This window comes from Hyla sarda, chromosome 5 (genome assembly GCF_029499605.1).
Source record: "Hyla sarda isolate aHylSar1 chromosome 5, aHylSar1.hap1, whole genome shotgun sequence".
Classification (NCBI taxonomy): Eukaryota; Metazoa; Chordata; class Amphibia; order Anura; family Hylidae; genus Hyla; species Hyla sarda.
In genome coordinates, this window is record NC_079193.1 from 219,343,424 (window position 1) to 219,360,344 (window position 16,921).

At 37.8% G+C, this 16,921-nt stretch overlaps 1 protein-coding gene across 5 annotated transcripts in view; it reads right to left on the bottom strand.

Moving 5' to 3' along the window:
* TFAP2A (transcription factor AP-2 alpha) overlaps positions 1 to 16,791 on the bottom strand; it is a 21,100-nt gene extending 4,309 nt beyond the window's left edge. Inside the window, exons 1-5 of one of the 5 annotated variants that reach the window (XM_056521132.1) lie at positions 16,678 to 16,791; positions 10,062 to 10,493; positions 7,094 to 7,145; positions 3,600 to 3,831; positions 1,369 to 1,487 (exon numbers count right to left, since the gene is read on the bottom strand). In XM_056521132.1, coding sequence (XP_056377107.1) covers positions 1,369 to 1,487; positions 3,600 to 3,831; positions 7,094 to 7,145; positions 10,062 to 10,493; positions 16,678 to 16,710 — 868 coding nt within the window. In that variant the 5' untranslated portion in view covers positions 16,711 to 16,791. Of the gene's footprint in view, positions 1 to 1,368; positions 1,488 to 3,599; positions 3,832 to 7,093; positions 7,146 to 10,061; positions 10,494 to 11,357; positions 11,882 to 13,583; positions 13,717 to 16,677 lie in introns of those variants that run through there. The other 4 variants (XM_056521135.1, XM_056521131.1, XM_056521136.1 and 1 more) reach the window with 4 other exon arrangements.
* Between the last annotated feature and the right edge of the window lie 130 nt (positions 16,792 to 16,921).

The following is a 16,921-nucleotide window of genomic DNA, read 5'->3' on the forward strand; positions in this document are numbered from 1 at the left end:
CTCCCAACATACCACCCACTCATGGCTGCGATGGAGGCAAAATCCGATGCGCCTCCGGCGCTCCATAGAGGAACATGGGGTCCGACATCTGAAGCCGCCTGACAGGTATGCGGCATGGACAGGGGAACGCAGAAAGATGCATTCCCCTGTCTGCTACCTTCCGGCGAGTCCAATCATCCGGCGTCTAAACTGAGATGCCGGATGAGGCTGGGTTCACATATATCAGTCGTCCGGCACAGTTTCCCTCCGGCGTGCACCGGAGGGAAACTGATGCTAGAACTGATCCCATTCATTTGAATGGGACAGTTCACAATCATCCAGCGTCTCAATTTTGACGCCGGATGGTTGGACATGCCGGAGGGCACCGGACAGGGGAACGCAGCTTGCTGCGTTCCCCTGTCCGTTGCCCAGAAACAATGGACGCCGCATGCCATACCACTGATGACAAGTTGTCATCAGTTGTGGCATCAGTTGCGTCGAGATTTAGGCTGAGTTCACCTATGCCGGATGCCGGACATATGTGAACCCAGCCTAAAGAGAATCCCTGGCTTGTAATGCTCTTATTTTCTATATCCTGGACGATTAGCTGGGAGAGATTCGGGGTCAGTGCACTGAGTCTGTCTGTTCTGTTGATTTTCAGATCTTTGGTTTTAATTTCCTGAAGCAGTTGTGTTTTACTGCGGGGTTTCCTGCTATTAGCCGCACTCTGGAAAAAACGCATGCACCAATTAGCGCTTCAAAGAGCTTCTTTCCTCCAAGATGGAGCAGATCTTCAACATTACTCATCATCATCATCACAAAGATATTCCTCAAGACTGAGCCATACCATGAATTCACATAAATTACAACTAATATCTATGCACCAAAACTATCACTAGCTCATATATATATATATATATATATATATATATATATATATTCTTGTTCTCGATTGTTTCAGAACTGGTACTGAAACCTAATAGGAGAATTTAGTCCTGCACAGTTTTTGACACCAAATGTGCAGCAGTGATTCCATAATGCATGCAGTAGATTAATGGGTATGGAGGAGGGGCAGGCACAGTCCTTAGGACTAGAAGGCATAAATGAGAAGCAGCAGTGAGTCCCTTAGATCCACGCTGTATAATATTGCCCTCTGGCATAGGTCATGTAATTCAGGAAGTCCTGGTTAGGCACTTCTCCAATGCAGATGGCAGCCCAGCTTAAATAATTTACTGCATTGTTTTGAGTGGAAACAACTTTGGGTTTAGGTATTTAACTATTATCATATTGAAATGGCTTTCTCTTAATTCTTCTAAGAGCCCAAAATGGAGGCAATCAGGAACGATTAGTGCACTTTTACTACTGCTAGAGAAACATCGGGCTACTTACCCTCCACTAAGGATGTGAGCAATGTTACATTAGCAGCTTTACGCCTCCCAGCTGGAAGGTTCAGTCCTATTTTATCTAGTTTTTCTCTCAGTGATCGGCCGCCATTTTTGGATTTTGCCCTGCAAAGAATTTTACAGTTATTACATAGAACAAAAAATAAAAATAAATAAATAAAAACTACTGTAAAGAATCATGTAAAACTATATTTAGTAAGTAATATTTAGATATCACTCAGCCTAAGGACTAGGTTGATAGGGATGAACATTTTGTGGAAAAATAAATTGGCATAAATAAAATAATATCATCTATAAATATTATGTTTTATTTTATTTGTAATGTAAAAGACAGCACCGACAATAACTATCTCTCAGGAGAAGAAGAAAACTTTCAGATAGGTTGCAAAAGGCAAAAAGCACAATGTAATTGGTGTGCTGGGAAGAGGAATGTGTTGACATGGCTGCAGACCAAGATCATCATTGCTCAAAAAGTGACCTATTCTGACCCAGGGAAATGAAGCCGCCTTACATTCTCATTCATGTAATTTACAGAAACACATGAATGGTCTCATAGTTATGGGGTGTAGACACAGAACATGTTATTAGGCTCAGTGTCTAGGACATCTCTAAAGGGCATCAGAAGAATCAAATTACTTCTGTAGTGCAAGGAAAAGAAAACCAAGGCCCTGTACTTCCTAAGACTGGAGGATACAAGAAATAAGGGGCATTTAAGGTAGGTATATTGATGTCATGGGGATTAGGCTGGTGTGGGGACAGTCATGAAGTATACATAGGACACCCTCCCCTCTGATAGTAACCAGGAGGCTGTGTTTATGACTTGCAGCTAATGAAAAATCTAATTACATCCAAACCATGAGAATGAAGGGACATAATGGGAATCCATAGTGTGATTACCAACCAGGTAATGAGTAGCTACAACCAGCCCTTACATACAGAGGAGCAACTTTAAATAGAACTTTCCATTGTGGCCTGTAACTTCTTATGTCTTATGTCCTTATGTCCTGTTACTTCTTATGTCTTATGTCCTTATGTCCTGTTACTTCTTATGCCCTGTCCTTGTGTTATTAGTTCATTTAATACCAATAGCAATTAGTACTGTTTTAACTTGGTGTTCATATTTTACTTATTTTACTGCACTTATTTTACTGTATTGTTCTTCAAAAAACTGAAATCCAGTGACCAGTGCAACATATACTTTGATAAATATCAAAATGTTAATAAATCGACTTGGAAGTCATACAATTTAAACTGACTTTTTTTTTTTTTTTTATGAATTAATTCTTTGTTTCTTCTTCTTTTTTTTTTTCAAATACACTTTATTAAGTATTTTATTTATTCATTTATTTATTTAGTTAGTAGGAATTAAGTCTATGTGTAGTATAGAACAATGGTTTACTGACACATGTATATAGGATGTATAGGTTTGATATGTTTTCTTCCAAGCTATATAGCTTGAGGGTATGTATGCAATGTCCACTTACATTACAGGACATTTAGTGAAAGGATTAATAAGGTAGCCAATATTATCCTAACCTGCCCTATTAGTTGTTTTCCTCTATATATTAGGCACCATGTTCCCTCTTGGATCTCCCCCACATGTTCTCCACACCATGTCCTTACATGCTCAGCCAGATGCAGTGTGACACTAAATGAACTTCCAAGCCCTTATTGTACACATGATGACCACAACACAGCCTGAGCTGACTGAGGCTATTATGTAGGTATCTGGAGATGAGCCTGAGCATGCAGGCAGCTCACACAAGCCAACTTTAAAAGGTATTGTTGTCTGCAGCCAAAAACGTATGTGCTGTCAGTGTTTGCACGCACAGTCCTTTTGGATCCCCATCAAGGTGCATATGGACTGTTCAGTAATAATGTATACAGACCAATCACCCATCTGTAATGAACAAGACACGTTTCGGCATCACCAAGCCTTCCTCTGCTGTTAACGTGATCGCACGCAGGCGTCACTGACGCCTGCGTGCGATCACGTTAACAGCAGAGGAAGGCTTGATGAGACCGAAACGCGTCTTGTTCATTATAAATATGGAATAAACTACTATTGCTTGATACTTTGGTGAGTGCCGGGACTTTTTCCTATTATGCCTTGATTAATCCAAGTACCCATCTGGACATTTAACTATTCCATCTCCCAGATAATGATCATCCATGTTACAAAACAAAAAAAGGTCTGTGTATATAATAGAGTCTCACCTCCTGAGCACTCCACCCAGCAGAGAAGCATTCAGGCACTCGGGCGGGGACAATCTTCTCTGTACTTCTGCCACTGTCACCTTGTACTTTGATGTGGAGCTTAGAAGAGACAGTCGTCCGGGAACTGAGCAGAAAACTTCATTCGGATTCACTACTCCACCGAAGAGATTGTCTTTGTTGAGAGAGAGGGACGATACTGCATGGTTATTGGATTTAGACAATGAGACAGGCCCTGAAAAGAGAAGGATGACATTGATGCCAGGAAACTAGAAGGCCTGGGTACAAGCACTTGGGTTCTAGGGCATCTCTAATCTAATATCAATCTGGGACAGGTTGACTAGAAAGGGGGCACTTTTGATGTTACTCCTAAAAGTGCCCTGGGCAGCCTGTAATTTTTATGTGGACATTTATATTAATAATTATGGGAAGTGCCCATTTTTTTTTATTTTTTTTTATTTTTTCCAGTCCCCCAAAATATCTGTGCAGGTCCCTGATCTGAATAGTCCCCTATATAAAGCAGTAGCACACATACTAGGGTCATTACTTGTGTGCATTCTAATAAATCATGGTCAATATTAAAGGACCCATATTAAAATACTACTAGGGCAGACATTTCTCTTGCCAGGCTGTCAATGATCCCATTTAGAAACATTACAGCCTCCCTCGTCCTAAAATGGCTGTTTACAGGGAACAATAGATAGCATTCAGCATTACTAAAAGGGAGACGTTTGCTATATGGTGTCCCCTTTGAAGATAAATGTGGAATACTGCACATCTAAAATCCCTATGGTCACACTACTGAGATCCTAAATGGAAAGGAATGTATCTAAAGATTTCGCCCATACAAGGCTGCTGAGGGTTAACTAACTTGGCAGTGATGAGGGTTAATACCGCAGGCAGACAGAGAGAGAAAGGAAAGAAGAGAGGAGCATAAGCGCCACAGTGAGGCGGAAAGTGGTAGTGCTGGTGCACATTGTCTAGTGAGGGAAAGCCTGTCTGATTTAATTACCGATGAAAGTAGATAGTTCCTAGTACAGTGTTTCCCAACCAGGGTGCCTCCAGCTGTTGCAAAACTACAACTCCCAGCATGCCAGGACAGCCGAAGGCTGTCCTGGCATGCTGGGAGTTGTAGTTTTGCAACAGCTGGAGGCACCCTGGTTGGGAAACACTGTCCTAGTATAATACAATGTATTCTTTTAGTATACATTTAATCCATATTAAGATTCTTCACTTGCATATATGATCCTGCATCCGACAATTCAGACTAGATATATACAGCATATAGTCCAGAGCAAACAAAACATCCGTCCCCTCTCAAGAAATAAATTGCTTTCCTAAAGCCATTAAATAGAAAACTGTTCTCGTCTAAAATTAGAATGATAAACAAGAGCATTCTACATGGTTGTAAATAAATACTGTACATAACCTACAAATGTATATATTTTACAATGTATCAGTGTGCATGAACAATCCTCATTTGCCGCTACGGTTTTTTTTTTGTTATTGTCTTTTAACCTCCTGACTCTATATTATTATAGTCACTAAACTATCAGCTATTATTAGTGGAGATCACAGACACAATTCACTCTATTTTAGGACAACGATCTAGATTGGACTCAATCATTCTGGAGTCTTAAAAGTCAAACACACTGTCATTGTAATTGTGCATGGACATAATACAACAAATGCAGTACAGCCATGAATTGTTTCCAGAATCGTGTATATACCCTAGAAGGGACTGCATTGTGGCCAGACATGGTGCACCCTGTTATTATGACGGCTGCTCTAATCATGTGGGTATGGATGGCCTGTGCATTTCATTTGTTGGGGAGAGTCAGACGTATGGGGGCTCTGGATAGATCACTTGTGACATTAATAGCTCTGGGGAGGCTAATAGAGACAATAGGAGCTAAACGAACTCTTGAGATTACTAATAAAAGAGCCAATTATCATGTTGACTTGGAAAGAGCATCTTAGCTAGATCAACTTACACTGGAGGAGCAAATGTGGGACAAATAAACCTTCTCTGCTAGAAATGCAATGTGTTCTACCTAATAAAGTCCTTCTAGTTTCTTGGGAGCAATATTGTTTTAGTGCATTAACGACCTACTACACCCAGCAATAGTCATTCCTAATATTTGTAAGGGATCTTTTAGATAGATAGATAGATAGATAGATAGATAGATAAAAGATAGATAGATAAATAGAAGCTAGATAGATAGATAATTAGATAGATAAATAGAAGATAGATAGATGATAGATAGATAGATAGATAGACGATAGAAGATAGATAGATAGATAGATAGATAGATAGATAGTAGATAGATGGAAGATAGACAGATAGATAAAAAGAAGATAGATGTATAGATAGATAGAAAGATAGATATGAGATAGATAAATATAAGATAGATAAATAAATAGAAGAAAGATACATAGATAGATAAATAGAAGACAGATAGATACATAGATAGATATATAGATAGATAGATAGATAGATAGATAGATAGATAGATAGATAGATAGATAGATAGACAGATAGACGATCTGCTATACCCAGACATAGTCATTCCTAATATTTTTAAGGGATCATTTAGATAGAAAGATGATAGATAGATAGATCGATAAATAAATAGAAGGCAGATAGGTGGATAGATAGATAAATAGAAGATAGATTGATAGATAGATAGATAGATAGATAGATGAATAGAAGGTAGATGGATAGATAGATAAATAATTGATAGATGGATAGATAGATGATAAATAAATAGATAGATAGATAGATAGATAGATAGATAGATAGACGACCTACTATAGCCATTCATAGTCATTCCTAATATTTTTAAGTTATCATTTAGATAGATAAATAAATAGAAGATAGATACATGGATAGGTGATAGATAGATAGATAGACAGATAGATAGATAGATAGATAGACGACCTACTATAGCCAGTCATAGTCATTCCTAATATTTTTAAGGGATCATTTAGATAGATATCAGATAGATAGATAGATATCAGATAGATAGATAGATATCAGATAGATAGATAGATAGATAGATAGATATTAGATAGATAGATATAAAGATTACATAGTTAGATAGCTAGATAGATGGATAGATAAAAAGATATATAGATATAAGATAGAAAAATAGATAATGGATATAAGATAGATAGATAGAAAGAAAAAATATTTAACTGTGACTTTTATACATCACCTAAAGCCTTATAATTAATCTACAGATCAAATATCCCTATATATCAAACAACCCTCCTCTACATACACTACCGTATCCACCCAGGAACAGTCTATGCACCAAGCACACGTGTATGTACAGAGTAAACACTAAGCATATTCCTCTGCAGGGAAGCACTCACTCACTTTACACACTTCACTCACACAAGCCTGAAATAGTTGAGGATGAAGCTTTGGCAGTTTGGAGCATGGAAAGAAAAGCTTGTGGAGACTTGTAAGGAATGCAGAGGACATTGCCTACCTTTCTTAATTACAGTCTGATCTGGGATGTTGATACCTGGGTCTTCTACGTGCTGCAACACAAAATACACAACTGGTTTAGTGCACTGTCATAACAAGAGCAGGGAATACTTGGGTTATGTCAGGAAGAAGGGGGCACTAGGCACAACACTGTAACATGAGCAAGAAATCACATGCTCCCTAGTCAGGAAAAGTCATAGAATGGGTCGGAAATTATAGAGATATTCATTCAAATGTACAGGAGCACTTTCATTTCTACCAACATTTTTTTTTTCTCTTTTAAAATAAGTAGAACAAATATGTACATTTAAATCTAGTTTAGAATATGATTATCACCATCTACCAAACATATGTATGAATTTAAATTCAATAAAGCTAAAAAGGCCAAATATCATAAAAGGGGAAATATGTTCCCAACCGGTGCGAGATTAGGAGAGATGAAGTGAAATCGATGTGGAGGGATAACATATAACGCGTTTCGGATTTCTGATGAGTGAGGAGATCAGGCACCATGGCAGATCGGCTCCCAAAGACAACCCCTATGTATTCATTTGGTGAATATTAGGATGTGGAATCATTTCATGTGGTTACACAGAAGATCCCCTGAATGAATTATAGGAGCTGTCTACACTGGGAGGCTAGGCTGCGGTTCTGACCCACACTGGAGTCCCCCCATTCTTCTTCAGTCATTGTCCAGTAATAATGTGATGAGAACAGTTTCCATTCGCCGGTGGATTTATGCTCCTGTTAATTGCGCCTGATCGCAATGATTCCGGGTGGATGGGACTGCGTCGCTTTATTATGGCTTTTATGATACTCAATGCTCTCATTTGTAACTTGCCTAAAGTGCTCCTGCATTTAAGGAGAATGAAATAGAGAAATGTTCAGAAATGACTACTACCCATTTAACTATGTGGGGAAATAGGATCACTTCATGCAGAGACTTTTCGGGTTCACACATATTATTCATATTATTGGCATTAGCTCAAATGTATCCTCATCCATTCCATTCTGAGTACCAATTTTACCAGGTATATTTGGCCACCATTGTATTTAGAAACAGTTCTAGCCATTTATAGTCATTTATAATGTGCAAATAATAACGAAAACATAAATGACCGCCCTAGTTCTGTGTGACATTTGTATAGGAGTCTGTGCACACATGGCTATAATAGCTAATCCTTATGCTGAAACCTATGCTAGGTCATTAGTACAATTAGAATAGGAGTAATAGGAAAGATTGAAGGTTCTGTTATCTATCTAGCTATTACTCTACATCTATACATACTTATACGAATTAATTAAGCATTGTAAAATAAAAAATAAAATTGCATACCAATATGCACTTAATGCCTATTGATAGACTGTAATAACTATATATATATATACCAATATGCACTTAATGTATATTGATAGACTGTACTAACTATATATATATATATATATATATATATATATATGCACTTAATGCCTATTGATAGACTGTAATAACTATATATATATATATATATATATATATATGCACACCAATATGCACTTAATGCATATTGATAGACTGTACTGACTATATATATATATATATATATATATATATATATAGTTAGTACAGTCTATCAATATGCATTAAGTGCATATTGGTATATATATATATATATATATATATATATAGTTATTTAGTTAGTACAGTCTATCAATCTGCATTAAGTGCATATTTGTGTATATATATATATATATATATATATATATATATATATATGTTGTCAGTACAGTCTATTAATATGCATTAAGTGCATATTGGTGTATATATATATATGTATAGATATATATATATATATATATATATATATATATATAGATATACACCAATATGCACTTAATGCAGATTGATAGACTGTACTGACTATATATATATATATATATATATATATATATATATATACATATATACCAATATGCACTTAATGCATGTTGATAGACTGTACTAACTATATATATGTGTATATATATATATATATATATATATATATATACACACACATACATAAATAGATAGATAGACGTATATCTTACACACAAATCTCTGGGACATAAATCCAACACAAATCACATCACAACTACCCAACAAAGCCTTTAAATGGCACTCCATCTCTCCCAAATATCACCCCACCACCACAACTCTGCAACTTGAGACTGTAATCGTTAATCTGTCATCACTTGTTTCACAGCAGTGTCTAATCCCTGATTTTTTAAGCATTTTGTATGATCAGGAAACGTCCTACTTTATTAGTATTATTATCATCATCATCATCAATCTGGTTTTCTGCAGCAACATTCCTAATAAATGCAGGAGGACAAGTCAAGGGTAAAATGTGGGGTATTGATTTGTATGATTTGTATAAACCAGGAGTTTTCCCTTCAATGATTGATGTCGGATTTCATTGTGAACCATTTGGTCCCCGACTGTTAATAAGAAGCTGCAGAGAAATAGTTTATTGTGCTATTGCTATTTGTAATTCAATAGTGGCTGGACTGGGGTCTCCAGAATGATATACTCACTTTCATTTGTTATGTCTTTGTTATGTCTTTTGCAGACATTGCAGCTGCAGGTATAGGGATGAATTGGATGACATGGCTTCCTTCATTATAAAGGACAGATTATTTATTACAGAACACATTCATCCTAGGCAGAGCCTTCATCTGAGAACTGATCGCTTTCATTCACTAGCTGTATACAAGGGTGTTTGCACTGGGATGACACATCTATGAAGGTTTATCATGTTCATATAGGGTGAGGAGTATGTAGGACATTGTTTCCCAACCAGGGTGCCTCCAGCTGTTGCAAAATTACAACTCCCAGCATGCCTGGACAGCCTTCGGCTGTCCAGGCATGCTGGGAGTTGTAGTTTTGCAACAGCTGGAGGCACCCTGGTTGGGAAACACTGATGTAGGAACATAAAGCAAAGTCTTACCGAGACATCTTCTAGTGCATGAGGTATGGAGTGGATAGGGATGTCAATTCCTGAGCCTAGCCCATGAGGCCCATGCAGAAGGTCTTCATGCCGCCTGTAATCCCTGCGAGGGTCCAGGCCGGACAGTTGATGTGGTAGCCCCCGATGTGTGTGCAATAGGCTGGTCTCCTGGCTCTGCCTCTGTCCTGGCCATCCTGGATGCTGAGGTTGTGGTTGAGCATGGAGGGAATTGAGGCTATAAGGGTCATTAACGTGGGAATAGGGGTCTTGTGACTGGGGATATATGGGCTGGTATGGTGGGGGGAAATATGGGGGTTGAAAGTCAGTATTGGGAGTATGGGAAAGTGGGGGTGCACTGGCATAGGGAGACTGGCCCACTGACCCCAGCTGGGGCAACCTGGCTGTCCCATTACTGGTACCGTCATGACGGTCCTGCAGAGAACAAAAACAGGACAATCAGTATGACACATTTACATACATATCTATATACAGTTACTGGGAATATATATATATATATATATATATATATATATATATATATATATATATACAGGTCCATGCAGTAGTTTCGGTATCAGTATGTGCTGGCCAACTTATCCTTGTCTATATATATATATATATATATATATATATATATATATATATAATTCATTATGATTATGTTTTGTTGCTCTGTTAACATTTTTCATTTCTATATACAGCAGATTACTGCACTCAACAAAATAGATCTAAAACAAACGCAGCAAATCCAGTATCCGAAGAGGCCTGAGAATATACATAATACTCAGTAATTATTGGATAATGTACAAAGTAATAATAAAATCCCAGAAATAGCGTCCGCAATATATTATATACATAGAAAAATATGTAATAATAATAATAATAAAATAACAATACAGAAAATATATTTTCACAATCGAGCAGCTATGTAAGGAGTATAAATAAATTAAATAAAAGCACATTCCCAATGCAGGCATGGAAGTTTAGCTGGGGACTGAGATGATATATATATATATATATATATATATATATATATATATATACTTTACAATATGAATGAGTCATTTGATCAGGGAGAGTGCACAGGATGTATCAGATAAAATCACATGTTAGTAATAGCGGTAATACAAATCATGAGAACTGCACAATGGGCTGGACTAGATGGAATATGAATATATATATATATATATATATATATATATATATATATATATATATATATGTGTGTGTGTGTGTGTGTGTGTGTGTTTTATAAAAATGTCTAACATTTGAAAACATGATTGTTTGTAAACTCACCATAGCAGAAAAACTGTGGACTAACATGACTGCTGCTACAAATCAAAGGAGGAAAAGAAGAAATGCAGAAGAATGGAACCAGAAGAGCAGAGAGAAAGTCGCCAACCCTAGTATATCGCTACTAGAAAATCATAACGACAACGAATATCGGTCGCCGACCAAGGACCATAATCCATCAGATCGTTTCTTCATGAGCTGAAGGCAGAAATGGCAAATGCAAAGTTTCTGTGTCTTAATGTCTCTTGGTTAATCCTTCCTGGGCTGGTGTGCAATGCTCTGCTGCTGGGATTCTAGGTGCAGCCTGCTCCTCTCCAAGCCCTAATAGCAGCAGATATTCATGACTATTAATATTACAGCAATACTTAATAAAGGAAGAATGGCTGGAAATCGAGCGTGAACCGAGGAGGCAACTGAAGGCAGAGCCCTGTTCTAAATGACGTCCATTGAATGAAGAATCCGTGTATCTAATCAGAGGTGGAGGGAGAGGAAAAGAGGGAGAGACACCAGTGAGGGAGTGAGGGAAGGAGAAAGGGGAGGGGGACTGGCGAATCACAGGATAGGGGGGACATTTTAAAGGTTGCAGGGCATAAAAAGTGAATGAGTGTGACAGGGAAGGAGGGATGGGGGGAATAAAGGGAATTGGCACCTGAGAATCCTGGGAATATCCTGGATAAGCCATGGGCAGTTCCGATGTCCTCCTTTTGCTGCTAGCAGTGTTCTCTGGCCCTTTGCTTTTCATGTCTGGATCCGAGGGGCCTGGATCTTCTGTCCTCTGAACCTGATCCATAGCCCGATGGACTCCAAAGCACCGCAGCTGCCTATCCCAATCGTCCCCGCACAGCCCGTCAGGCCAGGCACATCCACAACTCTTCTAAGATCTTTGAGGGTTGTTTCTATTTAGAAGAGAAAGCTCCTTTTATGTCGAGACCCCCAGAACCAGGTCCCAGAGCTGAGATGAGGGTGTCCTGGAGGAGGCAGCAGTCCTGGGCTTGTGGCAGCCTGCAGGTCCCGGAAGGCAGCTGGGAACTTTGTCCTTCTGGAGCCTCCTGGTTTCCTGTTCTTCTCCAGTGCCCAAATGTAAAAGCCCCCCACCCCGGTGTAGACACCCCGCCGGCCGGTCAAGGTGCTCCGGCCCTGGTCATCTGTGATCAGCACCGGTCCAACACGGATCGGCCCGGCTCCAGAGCTGCCTCCCTTCCGCCCGATCCTGGCTCCAACGCGAAACCCGTCCGACTGGCTCTACAACTCCAGCAAACAACTCCTCCAAAATATGACATAGTCAACTCTATAGAGCTCTTAGCTGGGGTTAGAATAACAACAGTCATCCAGCGCCTGGCATGTCCCTACACAGCTATGCACACCTAACAAAATACTGCTTTCATCTCCAGAAGCACTAAACTACAGCTCCTCCACCATGGCTGCTGATCTCCCTGCTCCACATGGGGGACCCAGAGTCACTATCGGGTACCTAACCCTGACTGCCAAAGTCCAAACTCTATACACAAAAATACAAACCACTAATCATCAAGTGCATTGTAAAGGTAAACTAAACCTTAAACATACAGAGAAAGCCAGGGTATTTGTGCATCTCCAAACTGCCCCAACCACTGTGAGAATCTCCACAATAGCGACTCACAGCCCTGCAAGTCATAACAAGACAATGATCCATGTGCCAGCACTGTAGTGCCTTTGTGCTCACACATTTGTGTGCCTTTGTATGCCCCACAACACCCGCATATGGTAAAACTCCCCAATCTCCAGCACCTTGTCTCATCTCTACAGTATTACATAAGCCGCACTGCTTTTATTTCTTATAAATCAGTAACCTACAAAATTATATATAATATAAATAATAATAAGATATATAATTATATATATTATTGTTATTATTGTATATACAAATAATAAAAAAAACTAATAATAATAATTACCTGCTAGACAAGCTGTAGAAACACTTAATATAAAATGATAAATTTACAGGAGGGCATGCTTTTCTTTGTAATGAAGGTGCATTGGAGTTTGGAATCTTGATATTAGTTTATAATAATTATGTATCTGTATAAATGTAATGGTTCTTTGAATGTGCTGGTGCTAACTATATAGAAAGCCTGTTGGAAAGTCCATCATGCAGAGAACATTATCTACCCCAAGCTGAAGAATCCTCTACTGTGCCCAATGTGAAGTACTGTATGTGACAGCCATGTCCAGAGGATCACCACTCCTTACCTCACACTCTTCATATTTGATATTATCCGTTAGTTTCCACAGCATTTTCATGGGCTTTTGGGAAGAGGATTTCTTCTTCTTCCTTGTTCCCACAAAAGTCTAGAGCCCCTGTGCTGTACAGAGAGAGTGAGCAATGCTGGTGCAATGTGCACTGAGATCTCCCTCTAATGGTAGAAAGTTTCCTTTATTTCCCCTGCTTCTAACCACCAAGCCTCAATAGCTGATTAGCATATCAACAATGGTGACATGAGATGCTACACTCAAGGGCTCAGGTACTGCAAGGGAACAAGTCAAGCTCATATATATATATATATATATATATATATATATATATATATATATATATATTATATATATATATATATATATTTATATATTTATATATTTTTTTCAGCTTATAAGAATCTGTATATCAATTTAACCCAGTAGATGCAGACTGCACCGCCTGGTGTGAAAAATGTGACGTTTTTTTTTTTTTTATAGTAATCAACGTTTTTGGAGTAAAAAAAAAAAATAAAAGAATAATAAAAAAAAAATAAAAGAATAAAAAAAAAAGAATATTCTAAGTGCTAATCTCTTTTTACATGTCCTACTTGATATTCAACTTGGGTGTCTGAAGATCTTGGAAACGTGTGAAATGAGAAAATTATGCAGCATCTAATGAGCAATTCCATTTTGACGTTTGTAAAATGGTTAATTTTAATGGGTAATTGTATTAGAGTGAGAGGAAGGCTGGGACAACCAGCTGACAAGAAGGCTGCTCAGATGTGTATATAATTCTTATTGGAGTCTCCATCTCTCCTGCTAGCACTTCTCCAGTAGTCTGGGGGCATTGTGGTAGGGACATGGTCCACCCTTTACTACACTGGGGTTTTGGTGGTGACAGCGAATTTGCATAAATGGTCTCTGGAGCCAGTGGACCTCAGCCCAATGTCATGAAGATCTGGGAGGTCTTCTACTTCTAAAAAAGACTTGGACTCCCTCCATTGTATTCCTCTCTCAGTCTAGTCAAAATAGTTGTTTTTCCATTATTGACTTGGAAATGAAGTTGGGATTATCCTTTAGTATATGTGTTAATAGTCTTGTCATGTTAAAAGGGGCACATGATGGGCCAGCGCCAGCCACTGGAGCTCAGACAGACCCCCAGTCACATCAAGCAGATTACCATGACCCCCAGCTCATTGAATATTACAGCCAGGATCAAACATAGCAGCATGGAGGTTACAGGCAGTGTGAAAAGCACTTCACACCAGCAGCATTACATCAATAGTGTCCCATTTAGGAGTCATTAACATTTAATGGGTGGAGCAGATACGTTCAGGAGCTGCTAATAGTGTGAAACTCGTCACTATACATGGGCATTGTGGTCCCTATCATTGTCATGTAGATACCTCAATCCTGCACTCACCCTATAGCCTGGCCTAGGTTTACAGTAATGCTACTGCCCAGAATAAGGTCATAACTGGACTACAAAAGAAGAAGTTATAGATGGAGCATATTGGCTACACAAGACAGTAACATCTATCTATCTATCTATCTATCTATCTATCTATCTATCTAATATCTGTCTAATATCTCTATCTATCTATCTATCTATCTATCTATCTGTCTATCTATTTATCTATCTATCTAATATCTGTCTAATATCTCTATCTATCTATCTATCTCATATTTATCTATCTATCTATATCTATTTATTTATCTATTTATCTATCTCATATCTATTTATCTATCTATCTCTCATATCTATCTATCTAATATCTATCTATCTATCTATCTATCTATCTCATATCTATCTAATATCTTTATCTATCTATCTATATCTATTTATTTATTTATTTATGTAACTATTTATCTATCTCATATCTATCTATCCATCTATATATCTCATATTTATCTATCTATATCTATCTATTCATTTATTTATCTATCTCTCTCTCTCCTATCTATCACCTATCTTTCTATCTATCTATCTTTCTATCTATCTATCTATCTATCTATCTATTTATCTCTCTCTCATCTCTCTCTCATATCTATCTATCTATCTATCTATCTATCTATCTATCTCCTATCTATCTATCTATCTATCTATCTATCTATCTATCCATCCATCTATCTGTCTGCCTATTTATTTATCTATTTATCTATTTTTTCTATATTCTATCCATCTATTTATCTATCCATCCATCCATCCAAGTGTTTCTCTTTTGTGCATACATTTATCAACAGTATAGCCTTTTGATACTACTAATATTGGCAACACAAAAGAGTAACATCTATCTATCATCTATCTATCTATATCTCATATCTATCTATCCATCTTTCTATCTATCTATCTATCTATCTATCTATCTATCTATCTATCCATCCATCCATCTCATAGCTATCTATCTATCTATCTATCTATCCATCATCTATCTTCCATCTATTATCCATCTATCTATCTATCTCATATCTATCTATCTATCTATCCATTTATGGATATTAAGATAGACAGACAGATAATGTACATATGGATACCAAAATAATCTGGGCCTATTGGTAGTATCCATTAAGCAGAAGCCCGCATACATGCAGATTATATATATATATATATATATATATATATATATATATATATATATATATTAAAGGCTAGAACATACAATTTTTCCATTGTTGTCTTGTATGAGTCCATCAGTATACAATGTACAGTACATGAGTATATACCTTACATAGTATATAATCTCCCCAACTCTGCTGTGAATGATCTCCAGGAAGTTATTATTATTATTATTATTATCTTACATCATTCACCTTTACTAACAGCCTTTATAACTCTGCAAAAAAAAAAAAGAAAAAAGAAGTGGCTCAGGGCGGTTTTGCCTGCTCCATTCCTCACCTGCCTTGTTTTCTAATGACCCAATCCAGAGGATTTTCTATGGAAATCCAGGCATTTCTCCCAGTATGTGGGTCTATGTGGTATACAGTATATATACAATATAAATATATACATGCTACTTGTATGCATTAAATATATTATCCTTATCATCATATATTCATTCTGAACTGAGAGTCACCAGGTAAGTACCTGTGACCAGATGGGACATCTCACCTGCCAGTCCCCCATCTTGGCCAGCATGGACATCCTAGAATCCCTCGCTGATGATAGACTGAGGGATCCGCCTGCAGACACGAGCAGCTCCAAAAACTCCTTCTCTACCTGTACAGGAACATCTCACCTGCTCCTAAAGAACTGGTTGCTACCTGTGCACGCATGCGCACTGCCCAGGAATGTGCTTAGGTAATTTACTATGCTCAAAGCTGTCTGAGATGTTGATGGATTTACAGCAACCCAA